General features: G+C 45.4%; 2 protein-coding genes across 2 annotated transcripts in view; both read right to left on the reverse strand.

The window, feature by feature from the left end:
- LOC106885830 (mitochondrial inner membrane protein COX18) overlaps positions 1–777 on the reverse strand; it is a 6,253-nt gene extending 5,476 nt beyond the window's left edge. The window contains exons 1-2 of the mRNA XM_014938334.1: positions 755–777; positions 162–280 (exon numbers count right to left, since the gene is read on the reverse strand). Coding sequence (XP_014793820.1) covers positions 162–280; positions 755–777 — 142 coding nt within the window. The remainder of the gene's footprint in view (positions 1–161; positions 281–754) is intronic.
- Positions 778–1,600: 823 nt separating this feature from the next.
- On the reverse strand, positions 1,601–18,378 carry LOC106885847 (ankyrin repeat domain-containing protein 17-like). Its single transcript, XM_014938352.1, has 10 exons — positions 18,286–18,378; positions 17,096–17,543; positions 16,754–16,909; positions 15,987–16,136; positions 13,851–15,499; positions 11,445–11,642; positions 7,001–7,249; positions 4,541–4,716; positions 4,034–4,198; positions 1,601–2,194 (listed from the first exon to the last, which is right to left on the reverse strand). The coding sequence occupies exons 2-10, from the start codon at positions 17,524–17,526 to the stop codon at positions 2,135–2,137; spliced, it is 3,234 nt and encodes a 1,077-aa protein (XP_014793838.1). The 5' UTR covers positions 17,527–17,543; positions 18,286–18,378; the 3' UTR covers positions 1,601–2,134.
- Positions 18,379–19,109: the final 731 nt, after the last annotated feature.

Consider the following 19,109-nt stretch of genomic DNA (forward strand, 5'->3'; position numbering starts at 1 on the left):
GAGCGCGCCCCGCCCCGGCCGCCATCTTGGTTGCGGGCATGAAGAAGAAGGGCAGGACCGCCCCCCCTACAGCCGCCATCGGCAATTAATTAACAAATTCCTCATTAGCAGCTGCGCCCAGGGTGTTGCAACCTGCGGCACCTGGACTGGGGGCTACTCACCTCTGCCAGCGTAAGAAGCAGCACAGAAACGCCTCAGGCGGCAGGTGCTGCTGCTGAGGGCTCCGCCGTGCCCACCTCCAACACACAGCACCAGCCCCGACAGGGCTTGGTTCCTCTTCCTTAAATAAAGACCTGCCAGGTCTCACAAGAGCATGTTTCTTTTTTTTTTTTATTGGTCAAATAAAAAGCATTACATCTGAAATATTTTAAAAAAAAAAAAAAAGGTATCTAAGGAATAACCGTGTTCCTGGTACAGACACCTCCAAAGGCCCAGGGTTCCCAGGAACAATCCAGGTGCCACAAAGGCCCCATCCAGCCTGGGGCCCTGGCCACAGCTTGGATTTTTCAAGTCAACAGAATATAGGTAAGGAACTCTGGTCTTTTGCCCCACAGAATTTATAGTTGCAATGAATAGTGAGCACCATTTCTCCATAGGATTATTTCCGAATAAGAATGCAAATAATCCTTAATAGCACTGAAAGATTAAGCAAAAAAAATCTAGCAGAGGGCTAAGGGTCACAGAGCAAACTGGAAGGGCTTAATTCCCCACTCACAGGAACATGCTGAAGTGGAACTTCAATAATTTGTCTTACCGATCCTTCACTTTGGTGTCCATTTTGCTATAACCAGTTCTTTACACAATGCGTTTTCAGTGATCAGACAGCTGGGAAAAGGAGCTTACTTTTATCTCAGAGCATCACCGAAGGGCCTGTCTATGGACCTCAGTGTGCACAAACCTTCGGGACACCACAGCATTTCAAAGGCAGCAGGTTTCTTTGGACAAGTGGGTTTTTATCTGCCTTCCAAAGGAGGACCGGAATAGGTACAAAACAGCACTTCTTAACAGCAAATCCTTTAACTCATCTGGGACATTTCTTCCCCAGATAAGGAAATTCTCACTTGGACTTTTCCAAATAAACCTTCTGAGGGCAGCAAACCAGCTCAGAGCAAGACAACGGCCTACACCAGAACAAAGCCACTGACTCTGAAATAAGCCCTTCCCTGCAGCCGGTTTTCAGCAGAGAAATTCTGCTGAAACTGCAAGTTGACAGTTTTACTCCTCGAACTAATACTCACTAAGGATTGATGCTCTGGAATGACTTTTGCCAGGAAAAGGAAGGAGCCAGAGGAACAGAACAGACCTCGCTGCACCAACCCAACTGTAAGAATAATTTTTAATAGACGCTGCAGCGTGATACATTTACCACGTTTACTGGGCAAGTAGGGGAGGTCAGCGTGGAGGTGACTCCCAGTGTGCCAAAAGGCTGTTTTCTCAGGAGCTTGTTGCTGAAGAGCCTTTCCCAGAAGGAAAATGGAAACTCTTAATATCTGATTACAACTGACAAAATCCAACAGACATTGGGATAAAAGCCCGCTGATAATGCCCCTTTTTTTTTTTCTTTTTTTTATAATGTACTTAAATTACACAAGTAGAAAAGTTATGCTTATTAATAGTTTAATGTATGAAGGAAACATCCAGATTTCTGAATATGAAGGTACATATCTCACATTAATTTAAGTCTACATAAAGTAGAGCCTCTATACTGACATATTGAAATTTACTTTCTGCTTAGCCATTTGTTATGTAAACAATTGTACATTTATTTGCCATTCTAAAACTTCAGGATCAAGTTTACATAATTTTGCTAAATTTCTGTGTTTGCTCAGAAGCAGTTTACAGTACTAAAACCAACCAGCCAAAGAACAGCTTCAACAGAAAGTTATGTCAAAAAAAAAAAAAAAAGAGGAAAGGAAAGAAGAAAGGCTAACTAAGTTGAAACGTATGATGGTGGGGAATGGGCGGTCACAATGTTCACAGAAAAAGGTCAGTTAGTAAGTTCTTCTGCAAAAAGCCTACACACTTCAGTCAAGCACATCAGTAGAATGATCTGGGAGCACATAAACTGTTTCTGCCGTTTTGTGTTTTTTCCTCTGCAAAAAAGGGAATCTGGAGGCTCGCACGTTGATCCCACTCAGCCCAGTTGGTTCATATGCACGCTGTTCATGTGAGGTGTCCAAGTTCCAGTCCACACCTGGAAGAGAAGGCTTCATTTAACAGAACAGCTCAGAAGTCATAAAACTACACACAAGGTGGCAATCAATCATCAAACTGCACCGAGCTCCTTTCAGCACTTCTTTTATCCTGATGGAATTCCAGGGAGAAAAGAGGGAAGTGAGGGTTTCGGTCTTTCTGCCTGTACTTTTCCACCTTGGCCAAAAGGTCCATCTTCCTCTTCCTTTCTACTTAGTGCAAAAAAATAGTCACCCCGCCTGACTGCTGTCTTTCACAGCAAAACCGAAGAGAGAAATCAGCGCTATTTATGGCCACCAGTTCCTCCAGCATCACAACACTGATGTAACAGTTAGTTTACTGTTCCACAGGAAAAATGGCTGCAGACAGCAGCTCCCAGCTCTGGTCATTCCCCAGCAAACACACTCCAGAAATATCTTCATGTAATTACAGTGTAACAGAGCTCACTGTGTAATTCCAAATAAACACAGGATGTAGTGTAACAGGAGCTACTGATGATCCATTAAATACGAGTTGCTGGCTGAGTATGAACACGAGGTTTAGGGGAACACAGAATCACAGAATCACAGAATTGTGGTGGTTGGAAGGGACCTCAGAGATCATCGAGTCCAACCACAAAAAAAAACCAAAAAAAAAAAAAAAACCAAACCAAAAAAACCAAAAAAACCCCAAACAAACAGACCACCACACCACCTAAACACACAACAACAACCAAACCAAAAATCCATCACCCACCCACTCAGCAGCCCACGACAAACCAATAATCTTGGGCACTAGAGCATGCCCTGAAGAACCATGTCTACACGTTTCTTAAATACCTCCAGGGATGGTGACTCCACCACGTCCCTGGGCAGCCCATTCCAATGCCTGACAACCCTTTCAGTAAAGAAATGTTTCCTAATATCTAACCTGAATTTCCCCTGGCATAATTTGAAGCCATTACCCCTTGTCCTATCATCTGTAACTTGGGAGAAGAGACCGACCCCCGTCTCTTTACAGCTTCCTTTCAGGTACTTGTACAGAGCGATAAGGTCTCCCCTCAGTCTCCTCTTCCCCAGACTGAACAACCCCAGTTCCCTCAGCCTCTCCTCGTAAGACTTGTGCTCCAGACCCCTCACCAGCTTCGTTGCCCTTAACACAATCCCTATCCCTAAATCGTGTTTAGTGGCCGAGCCCACAGCCCAGGAGAGATGGGAGGAGCAGAGAGAAGAGCTATGTGCTCCCTCGCAAGGTGAACTCCCAACACAGGGGGGGACATCACCCCTCCCAGAGCCCAGCAGCCATCCTTTGGGAAGGGAAAGCTTACAGAACAGCAAATAAATGGCCTTTCTGACTGCATTTTCCCAAATCCAGAAAAAGGACAGACAGAAATCATGTAAAATACACTGTGTAAAACTATCTTTTGTATGCAGGCTTGCCTACAATCAACAAAAGCTGATCTGCAGTAATTAACCTGGTGTCTGATTAAACAGGCAGCTTCTCTGAGCTCAGCTGGAAGAAAGCTTCCCCATCCTCAAGCACAGATGCATAGACAGGAGTCACTACAGCCCATTCCTTTGAATTCCAGTAACCCAGCCATGCTGATTTCTTCTCGGGACAACTGAAAACTTATTTTTGGAGAGATGTCTAATATTTAGAAGCTGTCAGGAAGCAGGTACAGCACTCGGTGCTGCAGTGAGTCAGGGGTGGGGGGGGGCTCTATCAGCTCCTTAGAGACCAGCCAAGAGACCTCAAACCAGGACAACTGTATTTTCCCACTTTCTAACAGCTCGGGCTTTATCTTCACCACCCTGTTTCTGAAGTTAAAACAAAATCGTGACTGTAAAACTGGAAAGATTACCGTCTGAGGCCCGTTGTTTTCTGTGGAATTTGAAACCATCTTTATCAGCGAGTTCCAAGATGGGTCAGCAGCATGAGGCCCGTTGAAGATAGGGCCTCCAGTACCATCTGCGATGGGGGCTACAGGAGGCATCATCGCGTTCCCATACACAGAGAAAGGCATACCCTGGGGGGAGGAAAAGCAACAATCAGGATGTATTCACAAACACTGGGACTGCTGCACACACACAATGACAAAAGGGGAATCTGTCAGAGAAACTCTCCATCTTAAAGCAGTAATGACACGTCTGGATTTAAGAAAAGCCTTTCTATGCATATATTTATTACATCAGAGACAAGTTATTTTTGATTAGACTTAGGCTTCTGCAATACCGTGAAGGCTAATTAGTGTTTTGCCTTATGCCTGCTCTACTGTGCAGTGAGCCACCCCCCCGTGTGGTTCCTCGCCCCACGCTGACATTGAAATGGGGCTGTACCGCGCTGAGCAAGGGCAAGAAGTGGTCATTACCCCGACTTTTGGGAAGTCCATGTATCCTGCAGGAAGGGGCTGATGGAATGTACCGGAAGGCGTTACGATGCCCGCGCTGTCTCTCTCCATGGCTTGGTGCGAGAAGACCCCCGGGTCCGACATGGGCCTGTGGATCATGTGGCTGCCCATCCCGCTGTGACACCAGTCCACTTTGTCTGACAACAACAAGGACACAGCCACAGCGTTACACACCAGCACCCCTTCCCAGCCTGGCTGCACACTGTGACCTTTCTCTAAGTGACTTTTGCTCTGCTGATGGTTCCTCTGCAGAGGAGGGCAACAAAACTAGTGAAGGGCCTAGAAGACTAATCATATGAAGAGCGGCTGAAGGAGCTGGGGCTGTTTAGTGTGAGGAAGAGGAGGCTGAGGGGAGACCTCATCACTCTCTACAACTACTTGAAAGGCCACTGTAGAGAGGTTGGTGCTGGTCTCTTCTCACAGGTAATTAACAATAGAACGAGAGGGAACGGCTTCAAGCTCCAACAGGGGAGGGTTAGACTGAACATTAGGAAGGAATTTTTCACCGAAAGAGTGGTCGGGCATTGGAACAGGCTGCCCAGGGAGGGGGGGGAGTCCCCATCCCTGGCTGTGTTTAAGGGCCGTTTAGATGCAGTGCTGAGGGATATGGTGTAGGGGAGGACTTTGTAGAGTAGGGGAGATGGTTGGACTCGATGATCCCAAGGGTCTCTTCCAACCTCAATGATTCTATGATCCACCAGCATTAAAACCTCAGGATGGAGAGCATCAGGAATGGCACCTGCACGTTAAATTTACTCTGCAGCAGGAACCCTGAGCCAGCACAAGGAGTTTTGAGCACTTATATCCAACCCCAGCATCACCTCTGCAACTTCCCTTCGTTTGAAAGGGAAAGCTGGCTTTTGTGCTAACTCCTCCAAAAACCTGAATTCCTCGTGCGTTTGGTGCTGTGAAAGGGGTGTGCTACAAAGGCTATTTGCTCCTCTTCATTACCATCCCTTCAAGAATTATTTAATGAACTAAGAGACAGAGAAGTACTTCTGAAAAGCAAAACTAGAAAACAACCAGCTCATGTTCCATTACGTGAATTCATTAAAGGCAGCTTGGTGTTGCTACTGCAGTTCCAGGCTCAGACCTCCAGAAAGGCAATTTGTCAAAATAAAACATAGGGCAATTATATTTGGAGGGGCAGAGAGGAACACAGAAACATTCCTAAGCCATCCCAATACCCAGAGAAGAGCCAATCCCATTCTGAATAGAAAAATCAAAATGTTAGATTAACTGCAGTAAGCAGAAAGCCAGCAGCATTCTGAAAGCCCAGACAAGACAGAAAGGGCAACTTTTACACCTGGACATTGCAAATAAAGATACTCAGTTTCTAAAGCCCTAATGATGCACAGATTCTCACTAGGCAGGTGGGGAAAACAGCACTAAATGAAGTGAAAAAAGGTTTGGATAAATCCTGTTTTATATTTGGGGAAAAACCACCCAGGAGAGATACTGATGGCATGCAGAGCATGTAGACAGCCAGCCTATCAAAACCTTAAGCTGTTTGGGCTCCTCAGCCATGCAGGGGAACAGGTTGTTCAGAGACCTTGAGCAGTTTCCATCCTCAGAGGTTTTCAAGATCAGAGTGGATAAAGCCCTGAGCAACCCGGGCCGACCTTGCAGCAAATCCCACTCTGTGCAGGAGGCGGGCACGACCTCCAGAAGTACTGTCCAGTGTGGTCTCACCATTCCCTCCCCATCAGCACAGGCAGAAAAAAACCCAAAACAAACAAAAAACCCAACCCCAAAACCCACTGGGAAAAAAAAAAATTGCATCTAAGACTCCTGAAGCATTTGCTGAGAAAAGCTGTCCCATCAGTAACTTAAGTTTTTCATGAGTTCTGAAATCTTGAATTCTATGTGAGTACAGGAGAACCAAGAGCCTTGTGTCAGTAAAATGCAAATGGCATGGCCAGAAAGAGGAAAACTCAAATGTAGCTGGAACACTATGAGAGCTGGAACACATTCATGAGGACATAAACTACACGATCCTCAGCACAAAAAGCTCTATCTTGACTACAAATTAAAGTTATACATTATCTCCTCTTGTACGAAATAATCTGTTTATCAACAGAAACAAAATATACAGTTATCTTGAGATGTCTTCATTTCCCCTCTTCCTAAACCCAATGATCCTCACTGAGTTCACCCCTGTAAACCCTGATATTTCTTGCTTTAAGCAACAAACCTTCACAGCTGAGGTGTTTCAGAACCTCTGAGGTTTTCTGAGACCTTGGTTAAATCATACTTAAGTGGACAGGAAGGCAAAGAGAAGTACCTGCTCCAACTCCTTCGCAAAGAGCACTCCTACATTTTGAGGCACTCCCTTCTCCACCCTCCTCCAGCTCCAAGGCATTAGGAAACCCCAACGTCGTGGTTAATTGCAAGCTAAAGGATATCTATGAACACACATACCTTGATTACCACCTATACCTTCGAAGGACCAGATCCCACTGTGTCCCACCGGAGCAGCTAAATTGCTCCCGATGACAGAGGGGGTGGAAGTTCCAGTTTGTCTAATACGTGCAGAGCGTTCGGTCCCAATGGGGACAGGAACTTTTCTGTCCTGAGAAACAGTACTGGGCTTCTCTGATCCCAAGGACACGGCTGAGGGGGTGGGAGATGGCGCTCGTACTCCAGAAGACACCGACTGAGCAGGAGACTCTGCAGGAACAGCAAAGAGAGCGCTTAGGAACAGCAGCCAGACCCTCTCAAGGCACCACCAACCCATCCTTTAATGCCCAGCCATGCATCCAACAAATGAAAATGGGTAGTTTCACGCCAGATTCATCCAGCAAACACTTCAGCATCATTTTAATGGTTTTGCTTTCAGATCAGAGACCATTCACCATGGATGTAGTCTTACATAAAATGATTATCGTGCCCCGTCAGCTCAGCTACTGGCCATACACCACAACCGGTGACAACAGACGGTTCCAAATCTTAACTAAGCCGTTTTGCTTTCAGATCAGAGACATTTGCCATGGATGTAGTCTCTTACATAAAATGATTATTGTGCCCTGTCAGCTCAGCTACTGGCCACACACCACAACCGATGACAACAGACGGTTCCAAATCTTAACTAAGCATTACTGTGTATCAGCAACAGCGGATTTGAGGATTATATGCAAAAGCAGAGCTGAAATAAACCCATGTTGTTGTTGTTGGGTTGTATTTGTTTCTCTTTTTTTAATCCTGATTTGTTCTATGTGGGGTTTTTTTGTGGCTTTTGTTTGTCATTATTTTTGCCAATAAATCAGACTAACTTGTTTCCTGAATACACCAGCACTCAACAGTTTATTTGTTTCCTGTCAAAAAAACTCAGCTATGTAGCCAAAACTGCTGGGCTAAATGGGGAAGAAGGTACCAGAACTTGTCCCAAGTACCTTCTCCTGGAATACAGGACACAGCTCTGTTTTAAGGACATCAGAAAAACTAAGCCATCACCACTGCTGAGCCAGCTTTCCTGAAAGACTGTTACAAGGAACATCCCTGGAAGTGCTTGCCCCATCCCTGGAAGTGTTCAAGGTCAGGCTGGATGGGGCCTTTAGCAACCTGCTCTAGTGGGAGGTGTCCCTGCCCAGGGCAGGGGGGTTGGAACTCGATGATCTTTGAGGTCCCTTCCAACCCAAACCATTCTATGATTCTATGATTCTAAGGTTTACACAACTCACACCTGGAGTATTACCTTCACAAACCATAAAACACAAGCTTTTCTTTGCAAGGTGACTAAAAAGAACGTCACGCACAGCCACAGGGCAAAGTCACCTGCAGCAGGAATGAGGAATTCTCCAACAGCATGACCTTGGCCCCTAAAAGCCCCACAGTGGAGAGCAGAACTCGCATGACAAAATCTCATCTCAAAATGTGGGATTGCATGCAGGTTTAAAACATATCTAACAACCTGAAACTCACCGTTTGATGCTGATGAACATGGAGGCAGTAAACTGAGCGGGGAGAAATGCTGTCTGTTGAAGTTAGCAGCTGCGGGCGCTCCGCCCAGGGGCGTCCCCGGCGCGTACATCTGACCCCCCGAGAGCGTGGAGGCGAAGTTCCCCAGGTGCGTAGAAGAAGGGGTCACAGAAGCGTAGGGGGAGTCCATACTGACAATACCTGGGAGAGAAACAGGCACACGTCACCCCCGGGGCTCTGCGGAGAGGTCGCCCACATCAGGGAAATAAGTTAAAAGGAAAACTTTTATCTAATCAATTCTTCAGGTCTGGTCATTGCCAATTCCCCCAAGAGATGTCTTGGCAATATGCAGCAGTTGAGCTGTGTGTGCCAATCAAGAATGATGCTTATGTTATCATGTCTTGAATGTAACTAAATTCAAGGAATATAATACACATTCTGGTATAACTGCACATGAGAAAATCGAGCATTTTATTAACCTGCAACTTAAATTTTGTAGGTTTAGAACACATGATTTTGCGCCAAGAACAGTGGAAGTAATGGTAAACATTTGAAGACTCTCTCCTTCCTTTTTCTTATTTTACAAGTCACCTGCAGCAGGAATGAGGAATTCTCCAACAGCATGACCTTGGCCCCTAAAAGCCCCACAGTGGAGAGCAGAACTCGCATGACAAAATCTCATCTCAAAATGTGGGATTGCATGCAGGTTTAAAACATATCTAACAACCTGAAACTCACCGTTTGATGCTGATGAACATGGAGGCAGTAAACTGAGCGGGGAGAAATGCTGTCTGTTGAAGTTAGCAGCTGCGGGCGCTCCGCCCAGGGGCGTCCCCGGCGCGTACATCTGACCCCCCGAGAGCGTGGAGGCGAAGTTCCCCAGGTGCGTAGAAGAAGGGGTCACAGAAGCGTAGGGGGAGTCCATACTGACAATACCTGGGAGAGAAACAGGCACACGTCACCCCCGGGGCTCTGCGGAGAGGTCGCCCACATCAGGGAAATAAGTTAAAAGGAAAACTTTTATCTAATCAATTCTTCAGGTCTGGTCATTGCCAATTCCCCCAAGAGATGTCTTGGCAATATGCAGCAGTTGAGCTGTGTGTGCCAATCAAGAATGATGCTTATGTTATCATGTCTTGAATGTAACTAAATTCAAGGAATATAATACACATTCTGGTATAACTGCACATGAGAAAATCGAGCATTTTATTAACCTGCAACTTAAATTTTGTAGGTTTAGAACACATGATTTTGCGCCAAGAACAGTGGAAGTAATGGTAAACATTTGAAGACTCTCTCCTTCCTTTTTCTTATTTTACAGAATGTCTATATACACCACAAGCAACACTGAAGTGGATTTTTTCCCCAGTCCAGGATCTATCAGAGTATTACTTTCACAAACCATAAAACCCAGGCTTTTCTTTGCAAGGTGACTAAAAGAACGTCACGCACAGCCACAGGGCAAAGTCACCTGCAGCAGGAATGAGGAATTCTCCAACAGCATGACCTTGGGTCCCTAAAAACCCCACACTGGAGAGTAGAACTCGCACGAGAAAATCTCATCTCAAAATCTGGGATTGCACACAGGTTTAAAACATATCTAAAAACCTGAAACTCACCGTTTGATGCTGATGAACATGGAGGCAGTAAACTGAGCGGGGAGAAATGCTGTCTGTTGAAGTTAGCAGCTGCGGGCGCTCCGCCCAGGGGCGTCCCCGGCGCGTACATCTGACCCCCCGAGAGCGTGGAGGCGAAGTTCCCCAGGTGCGTAGAAGAAGGGGTCACAGAAGCGTAGGGGGAGTCCATACTGACAATACCTGGGAGAGAAACAGGCACACGTCACCCCCGGGGCTCTGCGGAGAGGTCGCCCACATCAGGGAAATAAGTTAAAAGGAAAACTTTTATCTAATCAATTCTTCAGGTCTGGTCATTGCCAATTCCCCCAAGAGATGTCTTGGCAATATGCAGCAGTTGAGCTGTGTGTGCCAATCAAGAATGATGCTTATGTTATCATGTCTTGAATGTAACTAAATTCAAGGAATATAATACACATTCTGGTATAACTGCACATGAGAAAATCGAGCATTTTATTAACCTGCAACTTAAATTTTGTAGGTTTAGAACACATGATTTTGCGCCAAGAACAGTGGAAGTAATGGTAAACATTTGAAGACTCTCTCCTTCCTTTTTCTTATTTTACAGAATGTCTATATACACCACAAGCAACACTGAAGTGGATTTTTTCCCCAGTCCAGGATCTATTTTAACTTATTCTTAACTTTAACTTGGTCTTACTAAGACCAAATGGCACCTATTAGCCAAGGTATTGAAAACACAAGAACTACTACCCTCTTGATATTCTCCTCAGTGAAGAAAGGGATAAAATAAATTCTTAGGATTTTAAGTTTCAAAGACTATTAAGGGAGTTTGTTACCACCCAGCTGCTGTGGCACTTGTGTCTCCTGCTCATAAAGCACGAGACAGAAGATTTTAATTTATAATTTCACGGCAATAGGCAGCGTAGAGTGTGCTCAAGTCAAAACGCAAAACTCACAGAGAGCACCTCAAAAGCTACTCCACATCATGATATTCACAAAATATGAAAAAACTAAGTGTTTTCTCTCTCAATTCATAACCAAAGCTACATGAACAACTCCCAGCCCCTACCAAAACAGGCCCAGATGGTACGAACTGCGTGCACACTTTCTGGAAGCTACAGAAAAGTTCTGTGCCAACTCCTCAGCCTCTGGTTGGGCTGAAGGCTGAACTTCTCACTACAGAAGTCAGGAAGTCAGTGAAATTAAGTTTTTCGACCAAATTTAGTAGCAAAGAGAACATACCCCCCTAAAAGCCCCACAGTGGAGAGCAGAACTCGCATGACAAAATCTCATCTCAAAATGTGGGATTGCATGCAGGTTTAAAACATATCTAACAACCTGAAACTCACCGTTTGATGCTGATGAACATGGAGGCAGTAAACTGAGCGGGGAGAAATGCTGTCTGTTGAAGTTAGCAGCTGCGGGCGCTCCGCCCAGGGGCGTCCCCGGCGCGTACATCTGACCCCCCGAGAGCGTGGAGGCGAAGTTCCCCAGGTGCGTAGAAGAAGGGGTCACAGAAGCGTAGGGGGAGTCCATACTGACAATACCTGGGAGAGAAACAGGCACACGTCACCCCCGGGGCTCTGCGGAGAGGTCGCCCACATCAGGGAAATAAGTTAAAAGGAAAACTTTTATCTAATCAATTCTTCAGGTCTGGTCATTGCCAATTCCCCCAAGAGATGTCTTGGCAATATGCAGCAGTTGAGCTGTGTGTGTCAATCAAGGATGATGCTTATCTTACCACGTCTTGAATGTAACTAAATTCAAGGAATATAATACACATTCTGGTATAACTGCACATGAGAAAATTGAGCATTTTACTAACCTGCAACTTAAATTTTGTAGGTTTAGAACACATGATTTTGCACCAAGAACAGTGGAAGTAATACTAAACATGTGAAAACTCTCTTCTTCCTTTTTTTTTCTTATTTTACAGAATGCCTATATACATCATGATCAACACTCAAGTGGATTTTTTCCCCAGTCCAGGATCTATTTTAACTTATTCTTAACTTTAACTTGGTCTTATTAAGACCAAATGGCACCTATTAGCCAAGGTATTCAAAACACAAGAATTGCTACCCTCTTGATATTCTCCTCAGTGAAGAAAGGGATAAAATAAAAGCATAGGATTTTAAGTTTCAAAGACTATTAAGGGAGCCTGTTACCACCCAGCTGCTGTGGCACTTGTGTCTTTCTCCTGCTCATAAAGCACGAGACAGAAGATTTTAATTTATAATTTCACAGCGATAGGCAGTGTAGAGTGTGCCCAAGTCAAAACGCAAAATTCACAGAGAGCACCTCGAAAGCTACTCCACATCATGATACTCACAAAATATGAAAAAACTAAGTGTTTTCTCTCTCAATTCATAACCAAAGCTACACAAACCACTCCCAGCCCCTACCAAAACAGGCCCAGATGGTATGCCAATCAAGAATGATGCTTATGTTATCATGTCTTGAATGTAACTAAATTCAAGGAATATAATACACATTCTGGTATAACTGCACATGAGAAAATTGAGCATTTTACTAACCTGCAACTTAAATTTTGTAGGTTTAGAACACATGATTTTGCACCAAGAACAGTGGAAGTAATACTAAACATGTGAAAACTCTCTTCTTCCTTTTTTTTTCTTATTTTACAGAATGCCTATATACATCATGATCAACACTCAAGTGGATTTTTTCCCCAGTCCAGGATCTATTTTAACTTATTCTTAACTTTAACTTGGTCTTATTAAGACCAAATGGCACCTATTAGCCAAGGTATTCAAAACACAAGAATTGCTACCCTCTTGATATTCTCCTCAGTGAAGAAAGGGATAAAATAAAAGCATAGGATTTTAAGTTTCAAAGACTATTAAGGGAGCCTGTTACCACCCAGCTGCTGTGGCACTTGTGTCTTTCTCCTGCTCATAAAGCACGAGACAGAAGATTTTAATTTATAATTTCACAGCGATAGGCAGTGTAGAGTGTGCCCAAGTCAAAACGCAAAATTCACAGAGAGCACCTCGAAAGCTACTCCACATCATGATACTCACAAAATATGAAAAAACTAAGTGTTTTCTCTCTCAATTCATAACCAAAGCTACACAAACCACTCCCAGCCCCTACCAAAACAGGCCCAGATGGTATGAACTGTGTGTGCACTTTCTGGAAGCTACAGAAAAGTTCTGTGCCAACTCCTCAGCCTCTGGTTGGGCTGAAGGCTGAACTTCTCACTACAGAAGTCAGGAAGTCAGTGAAATTAAGTTTTTTGACCAAATTTAGTAGCAAAGAGAACATACCTCTTATTACAAGTTCACATTAAAACAATTTTTAAACACCCTAACACTCTGAAGATGCTGGATACTTTTCTGCAGCCTCAGGCCAAGCAGCACATTATCATGGAGAGAAGAGCTGCTGGTCAGGAAGGGAGGTGGAAACAGCAGCAAAGTGTTTAATTATCTTGGCTATCACAAGAGAGTAGACTGGAATGGCAAAAAGAATGCCTGGGCTCGACTTTTATCAAGTCCATCAGCTGCAAAATAGTCACTAGATTTGACAGGTGGCACTTACAAGGAAGCTGAACTCAACTTTGCTTACAGAATTAGCGATAAATTGTATTGCAGCACCTTTTGCTGCAGGGAAGGTGGCGATTTACTCTGAATGGCCACAAAAGCTGAGGCAGAAAGTGTTATGTGGTCAAAATAAAAACAGGCGGTGGTTATTTAAGTACATTATTAAGGTACAAAGGCAAATCAGGGACTTACCTGAGGGACTTGGAGCTGGCCTCTGTAACGGTGGCCTAAAACCTGGGGCTTTGGAAGTATCCGACTGATGTAAAGGATCTGAATTTGGCAAAAATGAAGACTTTCCTGACAGCATAGATTCCGGCGTCGTCTGGGAGGAGACGACGGAACCGCCCCAGAAGGCATGAGCAGAGGTGGGACTGTTCTCAAACAACGTACTAAAGGGCCCAAAGGGTAAGGTAGCACTGAAGTTGTTACCCATGGACTTGTTTGCGGGATGGGCTGAATTCTGAGAAGCACTTTGTGTACTTAAGGTAGAAGGAAGCTGCACGGAAGAAGGAACACTGTGGGGCCTTTTGATGTGATTAACGTTGAGGACTGCAACAGAGGAGTTTTGCACAGGAGCTGGGTTCTTATGGACGCTCCCAGTCCCGTGGACAGGCGGTCGGATGGCCGGGGTTTCCATCTTGGCCGCGGGCTGAGAAGACCCCATGGAGGTCTGAGACATGGGGTAGGTCATCGGGGCGTTGGTTGGACCTGCCACAGGAGCAGCCGAGCTCGTCGCCACGAGATTTGGAGGCACGACCATGCGAGGATCTGGTGCAGGAACCTGAGGTTGCTGAAGAGGGGGTCGTGCCTCTTGCAGAGGAGCTCCCGGAGGCTGCTGATGAGCAGGGTGCGCGGATGAGGTGCCGGTACCAGAACTGGGCTGCCTACTGCTGGTCGAGCTGCTCGTTTCCACCGCTGGAGGACTACCCGCTTCCGGATCAGACGAAGGTGCACCTTTATTGGGAGAGGTGGCCGTGCAGTCGGAAGGACTGCTCCTGGCAACGCCCGCTGGCTGGGCGGGAGGAGAAGGAGATGACGGGGAAGATGCGGGGTAGTGTTCTTTGGCAGTAGGAATTGGATACGTGGCGTTGGTGGGCGCTGTGCTCGTGTTGCTCGCCGTGGTCGTCACCGTGGTCGTCGTGGCGTTGGATGTCTTCACCACCGTGACGAAAAGCTGTCTTCTGACCGAGGGTGAGCTTGGGCTGCCATTCGCAGAAGAACCAGGCACAGTAGAAGCCACTGAACTCGTCGTCACCGTCGGACTCGTCGTCAAAGAACTGGCTGAATTCACCTGAGAGCCGCTGCTGTTCTGGCTGTTGTGGCGAGGCACCATGTGAGGTTTCGGTGAGTTGGTAGCTCTTGCGGGGCTCAAGGGCCTGACGGGGAACGGACCCCACGTGGACTGAGCTGGTGGGAAAGTACCTCCGAAGTGGGTCATGGGCAACCGAGGCGGACGGATCTGCTGGAAAGTCTGAGCAGCCAGTAAAGCGTGTGCAAACTGCGGAGGAGGATACGCTAACGGGAGAGAGACTTGGAAACCAGGCCGCACGTTGTTCACGGGGTTCTTGATGGTTTTGTGAGTGGACGCTGAGGAAATTGCAGGCACGGTGAGCGCGGAGGCAGTCTGAGATGTCGACGAAGCAGCTACGGTGGTGACTTTGATGCCCACGAGGGAACTGTTAGCAGCTGTGGTGGCGGCGGGTGTCGAGGACCCTATTTTGGAGTTCGCAGCTGAACTTTTCAAACGGTTCTTTGGAATAAGTTCATCGATTTCCTTATCGGGATCCTTAATCAGAGCATTGATCAACTGCGTGGCCTGTCTTGTTGATTCTGTGCCACCCCTGCAAAGAGGAAAGGGAAAGTGCATCTTAAGCATTTACATATATTATAGCAAAGTACCTCCGACACACGATCCAGCCCGTCTTCTGTCATGCTAACACCGGCAGAAAAATAACTCTCTGAAGGCTGAGCTTGGCATGTTCTTACTGCCAATCATTATTTAATAAGCTCAAGTTGAAAACTCTCAAGTCCCAAAAGACCCAAGAGGTTAAAATGTTTCCTTCCCTAAATACTCCTACATATTTAGCCATGTCTAAACAACTCTCATCACAGAATCCTAACATTTATGCTTCACCTTATCACAAGTCTTCCTTTGTACACACGCGACAGTCCCCACTGGCAGTTCCCCTGCCTCTGAGAACTGACTGTCTCAACGTGATCTTTCAAGGGACAGTGAGGTCAAGCCTTTTCATTTTTCTATACAGAGAAGTGTTCTACAACAGCCCCTCCCACCACCCCTGGCAGCAGGAAACCCAGCAGCCTGCTTACCTGATGGTTATTATTCTGTCTCCAGTTTTGTCCTTCTGCTTGTCGATGTCTATGTGCGCTCCCGTGCACTCGCGGATGGCGTTGATGTTACACCCTCCTCTGCCAATCACTCTGGAAATTACAGTCGATGGAACAGAAACCTTCTTGGATCTACACAAAAAAGAAACAACATTAATTAACAACATTAGTCTGGAGAAGAGAAGGCTGAGGGGAGACCTTATTAATGCCTACAAGTATCTCAAGGGCGGGCTGAGGGAGGAGGGAACCAGACTCTTTTCAGTGGTTCCCAGTGAGAGGACAAGGGGCAACGGGCACAAGTTGGAACATAAAGGGTTACACTTGAATATGAGGAAGAACTTTTTCACGGTGAGGGTGGCAGAGCCCTGGAACAGGCTGCCCAGGGAGGGTGTGGAGTCCCCTTCTTTGGAGATTTTCAAGACCCGCCTGGATGCAGTCCTGAGTGGCATGATCTGACATGCTCTGGGTGGTCCTGCTTTAGCAGGGGAGTTGGACTAGATGATCTCTATGGTCCCCTTCCAACTCTCAGTGAAATTAATTGGGAAATGCTTCTATGGCAGTAAGCGGTGAGCAGATTGGTCAAAACAATGGTATAACTCATGAGTCAATCCACCCAGCAGTCATTTTGTGACATCTCTCAGCTCTGCTGAGAAGGTGGTGATTCAGTAACCCCCCAGAGGGCTACACTAGACAAATCATTTTGAAAAAGGACATCAACAAGGGGGACTTGGGGGGAATATTTTGCTTACCTTCTCACCACTTCCTTCCATCCTTCTTCCCTCTTCTGGCCACGTTTAGGACTGGCAATGGTTAGCTTTCCATTTGGAGAAGAAAGGGGAGAAGGACCAGACTTTGTGCAAGTAGACAAGGAATTGCTCGTCACCTCACTTATAACTTCAGACAACCTTTAAAAGAAATTAAATATTGTCATTATACAGTAAAAAAAAATAAAAAATGGAAGGATGACTTGAGTTTTACCCATTCTCCAGTCCCCCTCAACCCATTTTTCTCTTTTAGCACCAAAGCACTGTATTACTAAGAAGTAGGGCAATAACCCTATGACAGCAGCATTGGTGGTGACAGCAACTCACTTGATGGATGATTTGCTGGTAACTGCTTTCCTCTCATCCTTCGGACAAGTGACAAGAACCGATGGCTGCTTTTTGTTGCTCTGCGTGTTAGTAACGGCCGTGGAAGAATGATTGTCACTTTTGTGGCTGCTGTTGCTATTGCTGCTCTCGTCGCTACAGCTGGAAATCCTCATATTGTCACTGTCACCACTTTCACTAGTGCTGCTGCTCTTCGATTCGCCGTTCACTTTCTCCGGTTGGCTATAGGAAATTGGGAGCTGGTCATCAAATATAATCTGAACGTTGTCAGGGGTCACTTTGTTTTTCCTGTTTTTCCTTTTGGAGCTGGTCGTGGTGATGGTGTTGTTCCTCTTCCCGTGGGACCCTGCTAAGGTGGTCCAAGTTGCAGATATACCTATGGTGGTGGTGGTGGTGGCACTCGGGGGCTCCATCGGGACCTCGGGATCATCTGAGGGAAGAGAGAAAAAACAGGGCTCATTCAGCTGCCTTGAGGAAGCTTGTGTGGACATCTGTACAAACAGTATATATGCATACTGTGGAGCCTCCCCCCTTGTTCATCCTAAACTCAGAGAACTCCATTCTTTTCCTTGAAATGAATGCAGCAGCAATTTAACAAATGGGAAGTGGAATTAAGGCATGGGAAGACAGACACAAGCAAGTAGGAGACATAAGCAAGCGTATGAAACTACATTAAAAAATTGTCATGTCTCTTCTTTCAGCATCTCAGAGTGAGGGCACAATCAGTGAAAAGCATTTCCCAGTACACCACATCAAACCCATGGCCAGAAGACACAAAAGAGCCACGTTTCGATGGGCAAGAAGAGAATGATACATATTTGGAATTTCCATATTGCCATTTTTTTCAGCTAATCATCATCATTCGGTTTGTGAGCTTAAAAAAAAAAATAATTGACCTCATTTTACAAGTATTGGGACCTGGAAAATGAAAAAAAAACAAAACCCAAAGCCAAGCCAATACCATCCCCACGGTAAAGTTAAGCCATAACTCTCCCTGAAACTGCTGCTACCAGTTCCTTCCCACAGAAAGACACCAAAAAAGCCCCCACGCAGATCTACAGGCTTAGCAGAAAAGGTAAACAAAAGGAAAGTTTTGACAAGAAAAGCCATTTTTAATACTGTGAATAAAATCAAGGCCATGTTTCAAAAATAAGGCAACTATTTTAAATCACCTTCAGCTTTTAGCTTCTCTTTCTCCTGAGCAGCTTGAAGTTCAAAATTCTCTTTATTTTTCGCCTCTATTTCTTCTAGTTTTCGTCTTTGTTCTTCTTTCTTCTTCCTCCTTTTCTCCTTTCTTTTCTCTCTCTTGGCAGCCAAAGCCAGTCTCCTGCTTTCTTCCCTCAGCTACAAGTCAAGCAGATGGAACAGCATTACAAGATGTCCCATGCATTTCAAGGAACACAAGTATTTCCTGGAAAGCTACATTTGAGACTCATATGTACAAAATAGAAGCTAAATTCTCTATGATCTGTATTTTTATGTATTTAGTTCTCCCAAGCAGATTGTTCACTCATTTTAACAGAAGGTTAGTACAGAAACAGGACAGGCACCCTGTAAACTGAAGTCAGAGTTTTCCAGGTTGTATTTTCTGGACTCTTTGTGTAACCTCGTCAGTCTCAGCGAACAACCCGAACAACCCCTGTCTCCTTTTCCAAGACCAGAGCACAGAATGGTTTCAGCAAGTCTGAACGTAAAGCACGTGCTCTTGTGACACTATACTGGTTCTTTGATTTTTCCATTAAATTTCTACTACAGTCCTATGGGTTCTAGTAATGTTATTAGTACCTTTTTTTAATATTTAAGACACAAAACAGGGTTTAGACCTAAAATCCATACCAATGTTAACGGGAAAATCTACCATGCACTCAACAAAAAAATTACACTCAGAAATTCCTCTTTTGGTACAATAGTTGTATCAGAGTTTCTTGATCCAATTTCTCTGAAAAAGTGAAGTTCAAAGATTACCTGAGCAACGAGACACACGGCTCTGGACACC

This window comes from Calidris pugnax, unplaced genomic scaffold (assembly GCF_001431845.1).
Source record: "Calidris pugnax isolate Ruff unplaced genomic scaffold, ASM143184v1 scaffold72, whole genome shotgun sequence".
Classification (NCBI taxonomy): Eukaryota; Metazoa; Chordata; class Aves; order Charadriiformes; family Scolopacidae; genus Calidris; species Calidris pugnax.